Source organism: Canis lupus, chromosome 16, assembly GCF_003254725.2.
Source record: "Canis lupus dingo isolate Sandy chromosome 16, ASM325472v2, whole genome shotgun sequence".
NCBI lineage: Eukaryota > Metazoa > Chordata > Mammalia > Carnivora > Canidae > Canis > Canis lupus.
In genome coordinates, this window is record NC_064258.1 from 46456385 (window position 1) to 46477964 (window position 21580).

Here is a 21580-nt window from a genome sequence, read left to right on the forward strand (position 1 = left end):
ACACAGAAGGACAAATACTATAGGACTTAACCTAGATGTAGCACCTACAGTCAAATTCATGGAGACAGGAAGTAGAATGGTGATTACCAGGATCTGGGGAAGAGTGGAGAGGGTATTGTAGCTCAATAGGTAGAGTTTCAGTCTTGTAAGATGTAAAGAGTTCTAAAGACTTTACACAGCAACATAAATGTACTTAAACTACTGAATGATATACTTAAAAATGGTTAAGATAATAAATTTTACGTTATGTGTATTTTACCACAACTAAAAGAAAGAGATCCAATTCCAGGGATGGTGGAATAGCTTATATCAGACTAACCTTCCTACATAAAACCATTAGGAATTCTAGAAAAAAAAAATTAATTAACTATTTAAAGGCACTGGAGAGCAAAGTTAGAGAAACTGAAGGGAAAATCCACCCTTGATAGAAGAGACTAGTGCTGGTACAAATGTTTATTTAACTTTCCCCAGAAGCTCTCAACAGTCCTAGATGCACAAGGCAGTTCAAACTTAGACTGAACATCTGATGCTTTTTTTAACCTAAGATGTCAGAAAACAGAGTTAGGAACTGCCAAAGCAGCTGAAAATAAAGGCAGGAAATACAAAAAAAGATGGAGCCACAACACCCGGATTACAAACTTTCAAACCCATTGCTGACTCTGCCCTACACATGTATGGAGGTAAGACTGCAAGGAGACCAGTTCAGAACAACAGCTAGAAAACTTAAAGAGCTGTGCAGATACTTTGATTGCTGTCCAACACGGAGAGCCAGAGTCTGGAGCTGGAGTCTTGTCCACTTAGAGGTGTAACCATGGATTTCCCATTGAAATTGTGTAAGGGAACCAGATGACTTAAGCCAATGTCCCAGGATTGAAGGATTCACCTTAGACTAAGGACAAAAATCCAAGCAGACCTGCCTGAAAAATATGTGGAAAACCAAGTACCCTCAAGGTGAACAGTCAAAAATTAAGCTGCATACTAGACCAAAAATCAACATTCTTCAGAGGAATGTAACAGAAACTAGAATGTCTAGAAAGTAGCATCCACATTGTTCAGGATACACTCAAAAACAGGAAGACCTGAGAAGAAACAAACAAAAATAACTCATACTTAAGAGAAAAACCAATGGAGAGAAACCAGCTCCAAGATGGCCTATATTTTGGACTTTGCATACAGACTTTAAAGCAACTATATTAAATATGTTCAAGAAATTAAAGATTAAGATGGCCATAATAAATGACAAATGGAGAAATCTCAGCAGAGAGCCAAATAGAAATTCTAGACAGAAGATGTACAATATTTGAAACTTAGAAAATTACCTGGATACACTTAACTACAGATTTAAAATGATGGAAAAACAGTCAGCGAACTTGATAAATAAAAAGTATCCTATCTAGAGAACAGAAAGTAAAAACAATTAGTAAATTAAATGTCATCAAAATTAAAAATTTCTGCTCAATGATAACATTGAAAAAATAAAATTCTGGAAATTCTACTTAAATATTTTAATCCCACCTACTCAACTAAAACATAGATGTATTTATTCAGTCATCGTAAAAATTCCTAATGCTATACACAGACAAGAAGGATATATAAATTTGTTAGAGATTACAATTTTCCCATTAGAACATAATGAATTGTTTTACATGGTAATTACATGCTCTCATTTAATCCTTACCTTCTTTCAGAGCTTTGTCCATATTATGAGAAATTACTACCCTTCTAGACTGAACTGACTCATGTGAGTTTCCATACACAGGACTCTGAAATGTAAAAAAAAGGAAAAAAAAAGGAAGAAAAAAAGATACAGATTACTGAATGAATAAATCATATATTAAAATAAAACCAAAGCATGAAATACCATTTAAATAACCATTGCTTAATAGATTATAAAAGTTCTTCTGGAAAAATAAATAAATGCTTGAGGTTGGTTAAGAAATTTTCGAAAAAGAAGAAAGGAAGGACTTTCCCTACCAGATATCAAAACATGATGCCAGAATAGGAATAAACTCATCGATAGAATGATAAGAAGTACAAAAACAAATGCATCTACATATGAGAATTAAGAATATAAGAAAATCTGAGTATTGAATAAATGGTGTTGGAATAACTTGTTCATGTCTAAAAAAAGGTTAGAGTTCTGCCTCCTATTTAACACATTAATTCCAAATTGATAAAGAGCAAGTTATTTTTTTGGACTAAAAAAAGTGTTCAAAGGAAATAAGGGAGAAACTGTGTATAATCTTGGGATGGAAAAGGCCTCCCTAAAAGAAGACACCAAATTCAAAAGTTTTAAAGAAAAAAAACAAATATGACTATATAAAATAGAAAACTGTTTGGCAAAAGATACCAAGAAATATAAATGATAGAGTAGGAGATAATATCTGCAACATATATAACAAAGGATTATTACTTAACATATACAGAGCTCCTCAGAAAAGCAACTAAAAGCCACTAGAAAAGATACTAAAAGGGCAATCATAAAAGATAAAAAAAAAAAAAAACAATAAATATATGAAAAAATATGCAACCTCCACTTTAGTTGGAGATATACCAATTAGAGCAATGAGGTATCATCAAACAGCCAAACCAGGGGAAAAGATGCATATGTCTAATATTGGCAAAGATACATAGAAAAATGCTCATTTTCATACATCCTTGGGGGAAATGTCTACTTCTATGAGCTACAATATCATTTAGCAATTCTATTCCTAGGAATCCAACCAAATGGAAATACTTGCACATATACCAAAAACTATATATACAAAGAATCTGACTGCTCTATTGACTTTAAGGGCAAAAAATTAGAAAAAAAAAACAAATATCAATAGTCAGAATTCAATTATGGTACAGCCATATTTTAGAATAATAATATAGCCATGAAAAACAATGAATTAGCTGAAATGATACAGAAAAGATTAGCATGGCCCCTGTACAAGAATGACTGGCAAATCTGTGAAGTGTTCTATTAAAAAAAAAAAAAAAGAATTAGGGATGCATGTACCTTCACGGAAAGTCTTCCATGATGGGAAATGCTTGGGAGCATATACATCAAACTTTTAAAAGTAGTTTCCTCTAGGGAGAGGCATAAGATTTTAATGTAAGCTTGAAAATTTTTCACTGTACAAAGAAACTACGTGGCCAAAAAAGGGGGAGAGGGGTAACAACGTAAAGAATTAAATTCCTACTATCTGGCTAGTAAGACTTTATTAAAGAGGAAATTTTTTTAACTGGTCACATATCAAAGTGATCGAAAACATGTATATGTGATTAGGATCACTTACTGGTTTTGGAGGATTAAAAAAAAAAAGCTTAGTAAAATGCAAAATACTTCTCTATGCATGGGAAATACTACAACTGCTTAACGAGCATCACCACATCACCAAGGAGATCCAAGTGGCTAAGAGCAACTATCAAGCTCAACCAACAAACAAGCGCGAGGAAACCACTTTGTTCTCAAGGCAGGCCACCCCAACACGACTACAATCAACCCCATGGCCCTAGGCCACTCAACCTGAAAGTAGAGAACTTCTAGTCCTTGGCTTAGTTTCACACTATCTGGGGTCAAGTGCCAAGAGTGTCATCCATTTTTGTTGTTATTAAAACAAAGAGCCACAGTTTTAAGATTCCTTAGTGGCACTATTTTAAAAGCCTGAAGATGTATGCGTTGCACTCATGAGGGGGGGCCTAGGTGGCTCAGTCAGGTGAGCGTCTGACTTCTGGTTTTGCCTCAGGTCCTGCTGTCTAGGTCAAGAGATGAAGCCTGAGGCTCTGTGCTCAGTGGCGAGTCTGCTTTTCTTCTTCTTGCTCTGCCTCTCCCTCTGCTCTCACTTTTCTCCCTTCCTCCCTCCTTCTCTCTCTGAAATAATTAAAAAAAAAAAACTTAAAAAAATACGCATGTGTTACACTGATGAAAGAAGAATCGTTTTGTGCTACAAATTTACATAACATTCAATACTCCAAGAAATTAAAAAAAACAAAACCTTAAATAATTTTATAGACAGAAGCCATTATTGTACAAAAGAAATATACTCACTTAAAACTATTTTTTAGTCTCTCAGTAGCTTGCTATAAAATTAAATGTAAGTATACTTTATTGTAATTTTTAAATTTATTTCAGTTTGAGGGAAAAAATGAGGAAACAAAAGGAATTTTTATATTCTAGCAATTCTTAAAACATCAGACAGATATTTAAGAACTTACACATTTCTTGGGACGGCGTTTTTGAGTTAACACTTTTAGAGCACTATTCTAATAAACCATTTTAATCCTAATTTCTCAAACCTTTGGCTTCCCAAGTATAGGTGTGGTAGTTTTAGTACATAATACTAGTTGGACGATAAAAACCAAAGCCAAGCAACACTTATTTCAGACGTTCCTAAATCTGGGTTTTGTTTTTTTTTTTTTTCTAAATCTAGGTTCTTAAAACAGAAACGATCTTTAAGAGCTGGGAGAGAAGCAGGTATGAACGTGAGTGAGGCAGCACACACATATTTAAGCATATTCTGTGCTAGCTTTACAAATTCCTCCAAAACTTAATTTTTTTTTCTTTCTTCCCTTTACTCTCTTTTGTCTGTAATTATGGCTTTATTACTTCCTGCCATCTGTCCACATACTCTTCTCTCTCTGCTTCATACTTAGATGTAATACGTATATAAAGATGTCGGTCACTACTGACTGTAATCTGAGAAAGTCCTTTACTTTCTTTTTTTTTTTTTTTTACTTTCTTTAATTTAAAAAGCTTATGAGAATAATGTTCTCTATTTTGACTCTTTAGGTAAAAGCTCTATTATTTTTTCAATCTATTTTTTCCAATCTGGGATTCTGGATTTCCCCACACCCTATCCTCCAGGGGTCACTGCCCCTTACTGGAAAGAAAAAATTTCTTCATCCCTATGCCATCCTGCAGCCTGATGGAGAATCTCTAAGTAAGAGGAACAAGAAGATTTAAAAACAAAACAAAACAAAAAATCCATCATGGAATCAAAATAACTGGGGAACCGTGCATGAAAATTCCTTAAGTATTTAATATTTATGGAGCCAGAATCTCATCTTTATATTACTACACAAGTGAGTCACACCATCACATATACTCTCTTTTAGATCACAAAGATGGAATTTACTCATCCTTATCCCAAGGTGGAAAAAAGAAAGGAAGCAAATAAAAGACAGAAAGGGAAGGGGAAGAGAGAAAGCTAGCTAGCTAGCTGCAACAAACACAAAATTTGAATAAATTCCTGTGGCTCAGAGGACAGTTGAGCCAAAATTGTCTTCGTTTCCTTTCTATTTATAGGTCCGAAAAAACAAACTCCACATGGCAGAGACGTTCCCCAAAAGACTTATTAAGGCAAATCCTAACTTGCCCTATCTGCTCTGGCACAGGCCTCCTTCCTCAAGGAAAGCCTACCTCTTCCTAACAGCCACTTGCCTAAAATGCCAATATTAGGAAAAAGAATATTTAAAACATCTATGCATTTCCCACTGTAACAAAGGGTAAGTACTAGAAATCTTCAGTAAGATTTTAAATCCAGAAATTAGGACTTTGAATGTAGTCTGACCACTCGATTCTCATTAAAGTTTTCCATATCCCTATGACACTACCAACTCATAAAAGCTTTTGGTTAACCAGTATCCCCGTCATGTTAAAAAAAAAAAAAAAAAAAAAAAAAGGAAAAAATATACCTTATTTTTAGTTTAAAACCAACTGGAGATAATTTTTAATCACTTGGTGAGTTCTATGGAGAGAAAAATGAGGTCCCAACATAATTGCTCATTTTGAAAATGTTTTCCAAAGACAGGGAAAAACCAGAAAGCTTTTATCTAGTATATGTAACTAAATCTTCAAGCATCAAGGAGCAGATACTATATCAATAAACCCTTTGTTGAGTACATATTGGCTTTTTGTTCACTTCTGAATATCAGCTTTTGGTCTATAGCCAAAATACACTCAAATTGTCTTTGTGTCAGAGCTACAAGACACACCCTCTCCTGAGGAAGCAACATCCAGAGAGGATGCATGCATGTGGAGAGACCTAGGTACTCTGACATCATTAGCAACTAAACAACCAGAAACCACCTGGAATCCAGCCAAGACGTGTACCTCACTGTCTGTTGTTTATAAGCACAACATTGCTTACTGTGTTGCTTCCCGTGGGAGCACAAATGAGGCCAGGCCTTGCCAGCCCATGACTGGGAAATGCTTTCACGCCCACTACCTGGGCTGCTCAAATAAACAAGGGCCACCCTCCTTGTTCTTTAGTATATGTTTATACAGTGGGGGGAAAAATTAATGTATTTTGGTCTATTTTAAAAAGAAAAACAGTTGCACAGAGTTGAAAGAGTAATGGGTAGAATTTCTTACTTCTAAAAGTCCTGAAATAGTGACTTATCTTAGGAGAACAAACACAGACCCCTGCTCATTACCATACCATTAACCACATGGAACAGTAACATGGCTGAGACTTCCCAAGTACTCTCAGCATCTGACAACCACTGGGATCCCATAACTGATATTCTCACTCTCAAACTATGTTATTCTCAAAACCATGGCTCCTTTCAAGCCAATCATTTTCTGCCTCAGCCTCAAGAGGCAGAAATTTCTCCAAATTTCCAAAGAAATGCAGGTACCAGACAGAGCCTTCCTCAGAAGATAAGGGACTAAAAAACTTAAAAATCTATCTCATTTGGCTAAGATGCTGACAAAAGATCATGGCATGAACAATAAAATTCGTGCCTAACAGCGATGATGATGTCCATCCAATAGTGCTTTTTACTAATGGTAGATCTTTGACCCAGCCACTTCTCTCTCTAGCTTAAGCAGACTTTTTTTTTTTTAAAGATTTTATTTATTTATTCATGAGAGACACAGAGATAGAGAGAGAGAGGCAGAGACACAGGCAGAGGGAGAAGCAGGCTCTCCATGGGGAGCCCTTTGCAGGACTCTATCCCAGGACCCCTGGATCATGACCTGAGCCAAAGGCAGACACTCAACCAAAGAGCCACCCAGGTGTCCCTAAGTGGGCTTTCAATACCTCAGAAGATTACATAACTAATATCAGAGGTCCATAATGAAAAGAGACAACAGGAGCCTGGTAAGGAATATAATTAAGGGGGTTACCAGTGCTGTGCTGTGACGTATTCCAATTCTTTTCAACAAAAAAACCGGAAATCAAAATTTTCTGATCTTATCTCCAAGTAATTCAATCTTATTCCAAACACTGTGGGCTTACACTGTTTTGACCAAACCATGAGCCACATGCGGACCATGGGCCTCTGCTCTGTAATCGCTGGCTCACACAAAGCACTTAGCAGAGTACCTGGCACCTAGGAGCCAAAGTAGAGCTATTATCACTAATAAAACTAAAAATGTTACCAACTTTCAACAAATTGAAGCTAATCAGTGGGTTGGTTGCATGGCTGGTTGGTTGTTTTTTTTTTGTTTTTTTTTTTTTAATTTTTATTTTATTTATGATAGTCACAGAGAGAGAGAGAGAGAAGCAGAGACACAGGCAGAGGGAGAAGTTGGTTGTTTTTTGAAGGGAAAGATAGAGCAGAAACGAAAGCAAGAAAGAAGGGCTGAAAAGTTAAGTAACCAGAAAATAATATACAACATAATAAAATATATTGTTCTTGAAATATTTTTGCCTTTGAGGCTCTATTTGCCAGAGAGGAAAGTGTACATCTCCTGGAGATGTTCTACTGCGTATGTGCCTTTACACTCTCTATTACCAGTGAAGGATTTGAGTATTCAAACAAAACCGGGTCTGATCAGAAGCCAGTTTCCTGGATTGGGCTTTGTTGTGTTTAATTATTAACTAAAAAAGTCTCATTTTCTTTATTGATAAAAGAAAATTGTTAAACACATATACTCCTAGGTTATCATTCAGGGAGAGTGTACTGATAGAAAGTGGTGGTATTTGTGTCTTTTCCCCCTCTTAATAAAGTATAATCTCTATTTCAGATATAAGGGAGAAAGAAAGCATCCTTGAAATTCAAACCTACAAATGTTCTCACTGTTTTTCTAGATCCCAAACATACTTTCATTTCTTTTTTAAGTGCTATTTCCAATAATATAAAGAGCAGAGACATGCATTGGAGATATAAAGAATTAAGTCGACCTATAACACCATTAATCCAGAGATAATCATTAATGATGTTCTGGTGTCTTTTCACTTAGTGGTGACTCCCAAACTTCGTATGTAACTTTGGGCAACTTACTTTTCTGTACCTCAATTTCTTCATCTCTAAAAAAAAAGATAACAAGAGTACTTTTTGGGTTGACGAGAGCATTAAATGAGTTAATACACACATGAAGCACAACAGTGCCTGGTAACACAATAATAATTACACATGATTATTGGTACTTTTTTCACTCATACTCTCATACTTTTTTTTTTTTTATGATAGTCACACACAGAGAGAGAGAGAGAGAGAGAGAGAGAGAGAGAGAGGCAGAGACACAGGCAGAGGGAGAAGCAGGCTCCATGCACCGGGAGCCTGACATGGGATTCGATCCCGGGTCTCCAGGATCGCGCCCTGGGCCAAAGGCAGGCGCCAAACTGCTGCGCCACCCAGGGATCCCCTCACTCATACTTTTTAAAAGAAATTAGGATCATAGTATTCACACAGCTCTGCAACTAGCTTTTCCTACTCATTATATTATTAGCATCTTTGATGAAAAAAGATTTGGAATATATTGTTTTCAATGACATACTACAATATAACTATTCTTATTTACTTATTTACTTTGTCCCCATTTTCTTCCTATTTTACATGAAAAAAATATTTTCATTTCTACGCTATTGATCTTAGTACCACAAAAAACATTCTAAAAAAAATACTAAGTGTCTACTAAATATATAATTGGATTTGGACACTGATTTTGTGCTTCAGGGAGAGCCTTTTATCACTGAACAAACAACAAGGCACAGTGGGAGGGTGTAGGGGATGTTCTGAAGCACAAAGTATGCAACGCAAACTGGAAATATCCCCTTCCAGCCTCTTCAGCCAACCCTAAACAATGTACCTTGAAAGCCCAATGCTGCAGGGCACTTCCAGACAGGGAAATGAGTAACAGACACCCAGACAGGAGCAGGTCAGGGACTTCTCCAGCCTGAGGAATACTTAGGCAGTAAAGCCAACTTGGCCTCCAGAAATATAAATTTCTATCATGATTTTACCTAAAATGAACTTGGCAAGAGATGAATGGTAGATTAGACTACCAGTAGCTTCTGTAGCTTATTACTTCATTTGTCAAAATATTATGGTGTCAGGCCAAAGGCCAATCCTGCATGCATGCATCAAATGTAGGAATAGGGGTTCTGTCTATATTTCTATAATCAAAGATCTTCAGTTAGGATAGAACTGAGACTAGATCCAACGAAGGTGTACAAAATCAGGTCTTTTCCCTGAAAAAATATGAAATTCAAGTGTGTTGTATGCTGAGCCACAATCCCCCTATTACTACTATGGCAAAAGTATATGACATTACATTATAGTGGCAAGAGCACTAAATTAAGATCCAGAAAATGGAGGCCGTAGTTGGTTCTTTGCCATTTTCTTGCTGAGTTATAGTGAACATATCCACCTGAGATTCACTTCAATTTAAATAATTTCTGCTCTACTTCTATTAAAGGACTAGTCTGTATTTCAAGAAGGATAATGCATGTGAAAGTGCTTTAACAATCATCAAGCAGTTTACAAATACAGGTTATTATGGTTCTAAGAGTCACGGTCCAATATTTTTACTATGTTAATTTCCTTCTCCCAAAAATAATTATGAGTTCTAGTACACATCATTAGTAGTACTACTTTTTTTTTTTTTTTAGTATTACTACTTTTGATGCTTTCACATCTACTATCCCAACCAGATTTCTTGGTTAATAATCTGCTTTCCAGGAAAGAAATTAGTATTTCTCTATTAACTGGTCAACAGAGGTAGATTATGAGGTAGGTTAATATACTTAGGATTGTTTTTCCACTCAGTTGGAAGAATTAGACTAATGGGAAGAAAAATGTGTTTCATTTCTAATGTCAAGGACTCAAATCTGAAGATCCTTAGAAAACACACTTCACTTGATTTTAAGAGAAATGTAAGCATATTTCAAATCAGATACAGATTTGGAAACTGAAATCCTAACATGCACTTGAAAGTACACACACACAGCAGTTTGCCTAAAATGGCAAGTGTAGAACAGATACTAGGGCTGGAAGGAGAATGAGGAAAAGCAAATTGGCTTAGGAAAGGTAATTGAAAACTGACATTAGTTTTGTGCATTCCTGAAAAGGTTCGTGTAATAAAATTTCTGTAACCATTTTATCGCTGGCTTCCATTGTAATTTAGAGTTCATGAGGGAAATCACCGGGTTCCATGATATGAATCACATTTCCAGCCATTCACTCAATCATCTAACATTTACTGAGGATTCTATGTGTCTGCTGCCACTTAGTTGAGTACTGCAGAGACACAGGTAAAAAAAAAATTACATTCTCTGGGCTCATGGGCCTTAATCTATTCTTGGTGCAAGTTCATAATCAAATAAGAGAAATGGCAAAACGTATGGAGGGAAAAACTATTAGAGAAAATAACAGCAAAAACACTTATTGGGCCCTTACTGTTGTTCTCTGGGCCCTATACTAGGTATATCCTCATCAGGCTTCACAGTAACCCCATGATATAGTTACTGGTATCCCCGTTTTATAGATCAGGAAACTGTTTTTAAAGAGGAAGGCTGTGCTGAGGAATTCTAATATTCTAATTCTAATATTTTTCCTAGGCTGGTATCTATCTTCTCTACATTTTGCTCTCTAGCCCAGGTCATGGAAGAAAAGTTACTGAACATACAATCAACCTACAAGATTTCATAAGAATTTTGAAGTTCATACATATTGAAGTATATTACAAGAATTACTTTCATCTCATCAGAGCTCTCTTTTAGTACAAATGACAAAGGAGCCAGAGTGGTTATCTCTGCTTCAAGGCTTTCATGTAACTCAACAAATACATGAGTCACATAGAATTGCTTTTTTCACAGAGACCTTTAGTAATGAAAGCAATCAGTTTTTTTAAAATATTCCATTACTGCCCTGAAATGCCATAATACCATTATTAACTTGTTGGCTAGCTTTTAAATAAAAACCGATGATTAAATATTTAGTACATACCTAGTTAGAAAAATACCACACTGGTAATTTGATTCAGTAGGAGCTCTATTTCCAAAGTTGCCTTAAAGCAAAAGGCTAAGCTCCATGTTGAGTAGCCAAGATAACACACAGCCTAGATCTACATCATACAAATTATTTCTTCCATTTCTGTCTAAAATGTTGAAATTCAGAGAATAAAACTTCTTCTGAAAGGAAACATAGTATTAAAGATAGGCCTTTGTGCAGCAGCCATTCCATCTCTCAGAAGAGGGACATGCCAGTGCATGTGGCTACACCAACATATATGAATACCAGATGTAGCTCTGAGTTTCCTTTGCTCCTGGTGACACCCAGAAGCCACTATCCATTGCTTAAAAACATACCAACTCAGTTTTCATTTGGGGAATTTGCTCAAATGCAGATTTCTAGATCCCATCCCCTAAGATTCTTAATTCAGAAAGTGTGTGTCCTTGAAATAAGTACAATATTTTTAACAAAAAATCCTAAATTACTTATGGACCCTTCAACCACACTTTGAGAAAGGCTAAATGATCATGAGAACAGAAGTTATGACCCCTGAAAAAAAACTGAGACATGTTTTACTATTCAAATGATTTTAATGTAAGAGTTTAGCAATGACTTTCCATTAATTGGGGGCAGAATCACAAAAGATTTACTCCTACCTTCAATTTTGCTCAGTTAATTTAAATATTATAATATTTCATTTGCATTCTCATTAAAGAATTCTTTCTCCAAAGAATTTCTTCCACAATATTAACAAACCATTAATCACTTTGAGACAAGAAAAATCAGTTAAATTAATAAGAAATTGTTTTTTGGGTTTTGTATGTTTATTCATGAGAGAGAGAGAGGCAGAGACACAGACAGAGGGAGAAGCAGGCTCCATGCAGAAGCCTGACATTGGACTTGATTCTGGGACTCCAGGATCAGAGCCGAAGGCAGGTGCTAAACCACTGAGCCACCCAGGGATCCCCAAGAGGTAGTTTTAAATGCACTGCTTGAATCAAAAATTATTTGTTTTTTTTTAATTTTTATTTATTTATGATAATCACACACAGAGAGAGAGAGAGAGAGAGAGGCAGAGACATAGGCAGAGGGAGAAGCAGGCTCCATGCACCAGGAGCCCGACGTGGGATTCGATCCCAGGTCTCCAGGATCGCGCCCTGGGCCAAAGGCAGGCGCTAAACCACTGCGCCACCCAGGGATCCCTCAAAAATTATTTGTATTCCTAGAATGGCCTACACGGAGTAGAGGCACTGAATGAAAACATTCTTGGAAATTTAACTTGGCTAAAATATATTCCTCTAAAAAAAAAAAAAAAACAAACAACAATTCTATTAATACCTAACTTCTATTGCATGTAATTGGTAAAATCGCCAAAATATAGCTCCAAGCAAATGCCATCAAGGACACTGGTATTGCCAAAGCTGGACTTGGGGGAAAAACAATCAAGAGACAGCAATTCCCTCTCCCCACCCTTAGGCTCCCCCGTTGTCTCTGACTTCATAACGTATAATGTTTCTTCTTAGACAACATTTCAGAGAGCTTCTGAAGGCAATTCCTTCAGTCACAAGAAACAGGAAGATGAACAAAGTGAAACATCCAGGCACATCACATCCATGATGGTACCTTGGCTTCTCAGCTCCAAGACCCTCCTCTCCACTCCCCCTCCCTTGTGGCCACACGGAAGGTTCTGGCATGACCCTTTGGACACTTACAATCTCTCCAACTCTTCCCCTTTCTCTAAGCTGCCTCCTGACCCCAGTTCCTTCGTTGGCTTAGCTGACACGGGAGGAACTCTCACCAAGGAATCCCGTACCCTGGCCTGTCCTGCCGCCTGGCTCCTTGGCTCCACCGCAGGAGCTGAGTGGTCCTCCTACAAAAAATATCACAACCATGCCAATGGATGTCACCACATTCTCCTGGCCTCCAACCCACATCTTGCCCTTAATTCTAAAACAATATGCCCACTTATTTTTGCTAGGCTTCCTCTCCCCTGTGTGTCAGTACAGCATAAAATTGAGAGGCTGGCTCCAGTAACAGAAAAAAGCCTGGATCCCTGGTTCACAACCTGACACCTTCGGCAAGTCATCTAATCTCTTTAAAAACGGTTTCCTGATCCACAACATGGCCATGACAGTAACTATCTCATGGGGTCACTGTGAGGGCTGAATGAGAATGTACATAGTATTGGGCCTGGTACAACAGTAAGGGCTCAACACATGTTTTTGCTGTTATTTTCTCCAATAGGTTTTTTTTCCCCACCCAAACCTTTACCACCTCCCTTAAAATTACCCTCTCCATGTGTCACCCTCTTACCCATCACCTGTCCTCTGGTCCTGGTCTGCCTGGACATCATCCTATCCATCCTCCTCTAGCTCTGAGACTTTTAGGCCCTTCGTCTCTACTTTTCCAGATTCCCCTTTAACCTGAAAAGTGTTTACATCTCTCCACTCAACAACAAGTTCCCCAAACACAAACACACACTATCCTATAAATGCTGCCTTCTCCTTTCCTACCCAACCAAGCTTATAGAGAGCACTGTTCACATACTGTCTCTCCTTTCTCACTTCCTGCTCACTCTTCACCCACAAGAATATCATTTCTGCCCCATCCACCTTTGCTCCCCCAAACGTCACTGACATAAATCTCCAAAGACCTCTCACAGTTGCCAAAGCCAGTGGACACCTCTTGGTCTTCCTTCTGGATTTCTCTGTTACACCTGATGCTTTTTGCCATTGATTCTCTGCTTCTCTGGGCTTTTCTCTTCTGCTTACTGTCCCAGAATATTTCCTCTCACATCTCAGTAATCAGCTCTACCGCCCACACTTTGGCTCCCTTGTTTCAACCAAAACAGGCTACCTTGACCAGCCTTGTAGCTAAAACTACTTGCTTCATCCTGGCCTCTCCCTGGAATTGCCCGCCTTCATACCCAACCGCAGACTCAACGTATCTATGGGCCTCTCAAGATCTACATGGCAAAATCGCATTACCCTCCACTACTCCAAACCTGTACAACCAGCCCCTTGAAGCCATTCATCCTCCCATGCCAGACCCTGGAATTAACCTAGACTTTTCCCTCTCCTTCTTGCAATAAATGTTTACTGGGTAGAGCCAAAGGGCAGGGAAAGCTGACTTGACAGAAGGGCAATTAAGGTGGACCTTTAACAAAAGCAGAAGTGAACATGTAGAAATAGGGGCAGTGGCCTTCCCAGGGGCATGTGGGTGCTCACACATACACCACACAAAGGTAAATTCAGGAGCAGATGTCTTTAAAGAATGAGTGGAAGAAAGGCTACATAGAGAGGGTAGCCCTAGTCATGAAGACCTGTGAGGCAAGGTAAAGTGCTCATTGTTTTGACTCTATTACTTCTTTCCTTCCTAAAGGATCCACTCAGGTCATGCACAGAAATCCTGTCCCCCTTGCCAACAATTCATTAGGAATGAATACCTGCCCAAATCCAGCCAACAAGAAGTGAAGGAACATTGCCAGATTCATTTCTAATAATTTTTTCTTTGTTCTAAAAAGGGACTTTCTTCCTCTGGATATCATCTTGTATGGCTGTGGTACATGAGCCTGTAAGAGTCATCTGGCCACTAGTCTTAGAGTTTATGCCTCAAAGGAGGGCAGAAAAATACAAAGAAATGGTGCTGGAGGCTTGCCAGTCCCCATAAGGGGCCTGCCCTGCCTCTAGATTATGTATTATTTCTTAATATATCTCTTTATTGTTTAAAAAAAAAAAAACAAGAGGGGGATAGAGGGATCCATCATGTGTAGAAAACACAGGATTAAGAACAGTTTAACAAATTCCTTTACGATAGGATTTCTGAGAAGGTTAACACAATAATGCAAGTCATAGAGCTTCGAGAACTTAGGTTTTCAAATTTATGTAACCAAAAAAAGCCTCTCATTCTGCCTCTTGTTTTTGCAATTTACCTAAAAGCATCTCCCAGAGTTAAGTATTTATGGATCATAGTTTAGAGAACTGGCTTTTACCAGAGCAGATGAGAAGACTGTATGACTGACCGTTATGATATAGTACAGTGATGACAGTAATAGACACAGAAATGTGCTATGGGAATCCAAAGGAGTCACTCCCCTTCTAAGAAGCTCTCAATCAGAATGGCAGATGGGTTTCACATTATGTGCCAACTCTAGTAAATATTTAGTGGTTGTCTGGAATACTATATTAAAAGGTATTCTGAGACCTTATCCAGATCCAACAGAAAAAAAAAAGGGTCTTACTTGATTAGTAATGATCGTCATGAGCATAGAAGGGGGATTTGGGACTTCATCCTATTCATCTTGAGACCTCTAAAATGACACTTATTCTTAAACAGATGCTAGAACCATCCCAAAGAATTAAGTTTTTTTTTTTTTTGTCTTTTTTTTTTTTTAATATTTTATTTATTTATGACAGATACAGAGAGAGAGAGAGGCAGAGACACAGGCAGAGGGAGAAGCAGGCTCCATGCACCGGGAGCCCGATGTGGGATTTGATCCCGGGTCTCCAGGATCACGCCCTGGGGCAAAGGCAGGCGCCAAACCACTGCGCCACCCAGGGATCCCAAGTTTTTTTTTTTAAATCTGAGTTAGGTGACACAAATCCTTAATAATTAAAAGGGCAATAAAGTGGTTAAGTGTATAGACTCCAGAGTAAGAGAGACCTGGGTTTAACTCAGTTTCTCCACTTGCTACATAGCCTGAATACATTAGTCAGCTACCCTAAACCTGTTTTCCCATTTGCAAAATGAGATTAACAGTCCTACCTTACATTATAGGTATAAAAATTAAATGTGGCAATACATACATCCACCTGCATAAAGTACGTGCAATAAATGTATTCACAACCATGGATTGGAGTGCAATGAATTAAATGGAGACCATAGAAACTATTTCCCTGAACCCATGAACAATGCCAATATAGGCTATGATAAGCAAATAGCAAAAATTACAAAGCACTGTTCAAAATAAGTATTATCTGCCTTTAACAAGACATACAGAATATATAAATCTAACAACGGGGTGAATTCCCTGCAAAAGACAAACCGCACATATTTTTCAAGATCTTTCCATAGAAAAAGCCAAGAAACGATGAAATCAATAGCAATGAGCCTCCCTAACTCCTAGAATTAGTTTTTTGGCTTCATTTTTTTCTCCTAGGGCACAGAACTTTCAGTGCTAAAATCAAGATAGTTCTAAGCAAATCAGGTCCATTGGTAACCCTATAAACAAATAAATGAAGTCTCAACAGCTAGATCTGGGTCTGGCTGTGCTGCTCAGAGCTGAGCCAGAATGGGTTCTTGAAATACCATTCCCCTCTAAAAGAAATCAGGGCTTTTTTTGGAGAAATGACTAATTCTAGGTGTGAGCAAAAAATGCTCAAGATGAACCTGAAATACCCCTTTATACCAGATAGTAAGAAAACTCTCAAAAACTAATTAGGGTCATATCAAAAGGTAGGGTCCTATTGAAAGGTCTCAGGAACCAATTTCAAAAAGCTCCCACTAGCCAAAGATGGAGTTATATAAGCTTCAAAAAAGATTAATTACAACTGATTGAAACCTACCTTTTATGTTCAAATCTGAAAGTGTAATTTTTTTTTCAAAACACAAAACTAATTGATGACCTTCAGAGGATGATGGGGAATCAACTCATTATTTCAGAAACTAATAATAGGGGGGAAATATCTAGCATTTGCCTTGCTTTTCTTTGTGGATGTACTACTGTGTAACCAAATAGATGAGGGAAACAGGTTTCTTCTAAAAAAGTGTTCAAACCAATAAATGAAAACTAAAGGATGAAATGAAAATGAAAATGATTTTCTTGGAAGCCTCATCCACATATTTCTGATAATAGGTCACCAGGGATTTGGAAATGGGCTGGTGGATTGCATAAATCTAGGCCACATGATCACCACCCTTCCCTCGAACCTGGATATCCACCCAGGCAAATTGCTCCTCCATGCTCAGAAGTAGAACAGGTTTCGGTAGCTTCAACTGCAGACAGACTCCATGACAGAATTAAAACATTACCATTTTGTCACCCCCTACAAATTAGTGGATCTAGGTATCAGGCATCAACAGCTGCTAATATAACAAAAAGAAAGACATGTTATGTGTCTCCTGATGAAAGGTCACCCTGCCACCTAGTCTGCCATAGGGATCGAACACAAGTTTGATCAAGCCTCTGGATCCAGCTGTCAATTTGCAGGACATACAAAGGAGAGGAACATGCTACCCTGCGTTATTCATACACAATCAGCAAATACCACAATCATACACATACCATAGGACAGATGCACCAGGTTCTTCACAGATAAATTGTAAATGAAAGAAAAGGATAGAGGGGAAACTAATTTTTTTAAATGAGCAAGAAAAAACTATAATGTTCACTGATATACATTTGAGATAAAACTATAATGACATGTAAGGAAATGATCCCTATAAAGTCAAGACAGTTACTTCTGTGCAAGAAAATGGGATGACAGGAGATGGAGATACAGAGGGGCTTTTGGAGTTTTTGGAGGTTACAAGGGATATTCTCTTTATGATCATTCATCCAACTATACATTTATTTTGCATGACTTTTGGGATCTGCACTTTTTATAATAAAAAGTTCTTTTCAAAAGTAATTGTGTAAAGTCTACTATTTAACACTTCCTATATTCAAGGCACCTTGAAAATACAAATTCTAGGGCAGCCCCGGTGGCCCAGCAGTTTAGCACCGCCTTTGGCCCAGAGCATGATCCTGGAGATCCAGGATCGAGTCCCACGTCAGGCTCCCTGCATGGAGCCTGCTTCTCCCTCTGCTTGTGTCTCTGCCCCTCTCTCTCTGTGGGTGTCTCTCATGAATAAAATCTTAAAAATAAAAATCAGTTAAAAAATACAAATTCTAGTATTTGTAAAATACTGTAACAAACAACAAACCCTTGAAATTATTTATTATCTCCATTTCTCAGATAAAAAGAATGGGGTCTAGAAATCTTAAGCTGGTTGCCCATAGTTACAGTTATTAGGGCAGAGCCATGATTCAAATTCAGATGACTTGTTCCAAAACCATTATCTTATTGCCAATGCTCTGTTAAGTCCCAGTGACTCAGTCAAGAAAGATTTACTGCTTACCTATTAAATTATGCTAAATGTTAAAGATACAAGGGAGTTTCTGCCTTTATGGAAATCAAGAAAGATAAGGAATCATCTGAGTATAAAATCGCAATTGTGGTAGGTACAACAAAGAAAAGGTATGTGGTGCCACAAGAATATACACAGGAGATAGAGAGACCATCTCTGCAGAAGTGATGGCTGAGGTCTGGGGGAAGAAAGTTTAACCAGGTAAGGTAGTAGTGGGCTGCTCCAGGCAGAAGAAGCAGTATACAAAGTCGCCAGTGATAGAGGGAGCACAACCATTTGAGGACTAAGGATGGAACGTGAGGATGAAGGTAGTGAAGACAGATGAGGCTAGAAGAGCTGGGAAGAACACGAAGCTACTGGTGGATTTCAATCAAACATGTTGCTGAAGATAGACTGGATTACATTTGCATTTTAAAATGCCAACAAGGAGACAGACCAGTTTAGAGGCTATTGCGGTCATCTAAGTGGGACATGATGGCAGGTGGGACAAAGCAGGAGAGGTGGAAAGAAGTGGATGGGTTGAAGATACTCAAGAGGTAAGAAAGCAGGACTTGATGATAGATGGCATATGAAGAGTGAGGAGAAGGAGATGTCCAGGGAACTCGAAGGCTTCTGGCTGTGGGATTGGACTTTAGGAGGTGCTAGTCATGGACATAAAAGACAACGGAAGAGGGATGGGGACACTTGGACTAGTTGAATTTCAGGCACCACTGCAAATGCCAAGTAGAAATGTCAAGTCAAGCAGTTGAATAAATAAGACTGAGGCCCAAAAGGAGGAATAGATCTCTAATCCTGAGTCTAAAGATGGTTATTACAGGGGGTTCAAGGATAAGACTAAGAGTGAGAAAATAAAAAAGAGACTTCAAGAACAACCATAATTCAAATCTGGAAAACAAAGCAACTTCCTGAGTTTATCTACAGATTGTAATCTCAGAAAGGTTTAGTGAAATGGGGGGGAAAAATCAGAAGGAAAAAGATTAACTGCCTCAGAAAAAAAAAAAAAAAAACACAATGAAATTTCTGGAATAGTTAAGATGTTAATTTCACATCTAACAAATTGGCAAAGGCTGCGTGCAGCCCTCAGGTATTTGTAAGAGCTAATGTGCACAGGGCAAAGAGGTCTTTTGGGAGATGGCTTGTTTGTATGGGTTCCAGGGTGGAGATAGAGAAAGCTCTAGCTGGACTCCAGGGCTGCTCCTGGTCAGGTGGACAAAGGGGAAGGGGCTATCTTCACAAGAAATGCAAACAGGGCATAAACTCCCCAGCTTCTAGGAAGGTGAAAAAAATTTTAAAGGCATATCGGAAAGAAACAGGCCTACATCCTCAGATGCTATAAAGTACATAATGTAGTTTTAGCTCAGGAAAAAAAAAAAAGAAAAAAAGAAAAAAGGACTAAATACACCTGGATATGCAGCTTCAGGGGGGACTGAGACACTAGTAGGCCAACAAGAAAGGTGCCTTTTCACACGCTGCCAGCGGCAATGGCAGAAGAGCCACTCTCAAATGCTTTGCAGGCACCAGGAATGGAAGAACGTAAAATGAGCTTATTCACAAATACAGAAGACACTGCCTACAGACTCAGAAATACTGGGGAGGGGCGGTGAGGGTCACTGCAGACCACGGTTCTGCACGAGCAGACAGGAGCAAATGCCTATAAAATTTTAGGTACTATCATCAATGTAAAGTCACTCACACAAACACATGGTTGAAACCACAGAAACGCAGCTTACTTTAGAAATAAGTATTTGTAAAAACGCACCTACTTTTCCAAGAGTAGTCTACACTGAAACTGAAAGCTTATTCAAGAGATCCTAGGGGCCCAAACAAGTGCATGTTTCTTATCCTAAAAATGCACAATTCATTCTTTTTCCTCCTCGGCCCCAGGAACATTTTATCTGGAATTATAATAGAAATTTTTCTTCACATCCGGCTCGTGGCTATTCATACAATGGAAACGGCAGGCTGGGTGACAAATGCACCAGGACTGGCCAGTGCCTGCAGTGGCAGACCAGCACAGGTCAGCCCCAGGGACAGAGCAAGCACACTTTCTAACACACCTAAGTGCATTCTCCCAAAGCAGGACCTGAGCTGGGAAACCCATCAAAATACAACCAAACCCACTGGGCTTTCTGGAAAGCTCCACTGTGTATGGAGAAACTATATAAGCACACACCCCAGGACTAACACAGATGTAGAAATGAGTAACTGGACACAGGCCCTGGTCCTGGGCTCAGGGTATCCAGGAGCACCTTTCAGAAGGGCTGACGATCATCACTCCTATCATTCCCACCCACCTACCCAACCCTGGTTTGGAAAACTAAAACGTTAAGTTCCAAAGTTTGCAATTTTTTTCTTCTGAAAGCAAAGGTACAATTTTTTTTTTTTTAAACCACAAGTTGGGGATGCCTGGGTGGCTCAGCGGTTGGGTGCCTGCCTGTGGCTCCGGTCATGATCCCGGGATCCAGGATCGAGTCCCACCTCAGGCTCCCTGTGAGGAGCCTGCTTCTCCCTCTGCCTGTATCTCTGCCTGTCTGTCTCTCATGAATAAATAAATCTTTAAAAAAAAAAAAAAAAAAAACCACTAGTTTGTATGCTATCATTTTAATACTTAAAGCCTTCCACAGGCAATATTCATTTTCTAAAGCCTAAGGCTTCCACACCAAACTTGCTGAGTCACCTTTTTAGTACAATTCTGACTACAAGAACTCACATTTTCAGGAACTTGTGGGTACTCCCCACCCCCAAAATAAGGTTGGGAAATGAAACCTAAGATAATTCCAAAGAGGTATCATTCAATTACAAAGGTGACATCAAAAACAAAACAGCTTGCAATTTAAGAGAGAAATAAACCTCCTGGGAAATGACCAAAATTTGGGCTCAAATAGAACAAATATTCAAGCTTGGAAACTGTGCTCTTCATTTTGTGAACAGGAGGACCCTTTGTTTTGGGGCTGAATTTATTATTTAAAGAGAATGTTGGAACACTCTCCAGAAAAGATTCTTAAACCTATCTGTAATGATAACTAATGACATTTAAACATCAGGGAAAAATCTCACTCCTGAATTGATTGTCTCTTGTCTCTATTCACACAGCTTCATTAACTCTCACTTTTTATCACTACACTTAACTTGGTATTTCTCCTCCTTAGTCAGTAGCTGCCAAGCCTACACACTAAAATCCAATTCTATTCTCTCTACTGAAGACGTTCACGATGCAGCCCAAACTACCTTCCAATCCTAGCTCCTGTGATTCATCTCATATACTCAGTGACAACTCCAATCC

General features: G+C 38.4%; 1 protein-coding gene and 1 non-coding gene across 7 annotated transcripts in view; one reads left to right on the top strand and one right to left on the bottom strand.

The window, feature by feature from the left end:
- The window catches only part of SNX25 (sorting nexin 25), a 142251-nt gene that overhangs the window by 106415 nt on the left and 14256 nt on the right, over window positions 1–21580 (bottom strand). For all 6 annotated transcript variants that reach the window (XR_004805839.2, XR_004805840.2, XM_025471804.3 and 3 more), the window contains one exon: window positions 1679–1763. Coding sequence is in view for 4 of the 6 variants with exons in the window: in XM_025471805.3 (XP_025327590.2) it covers window positions 1679–1763 (85 nt within the window). In the remaining 2 variants the exon portion in view is untranslated. The remainder of the gene's footprint in view (window positions 1–1678; window positions 1764–21580) is intronic.
- Window positions 2873–2975, top strand: LOC112675272 (U6 spliceosomal RNA). The gene has a single exon (XR_003145850.1). It is a non-coding gene; the product is annotated as a U6 spliceosomal RNA (small nuclear RNA).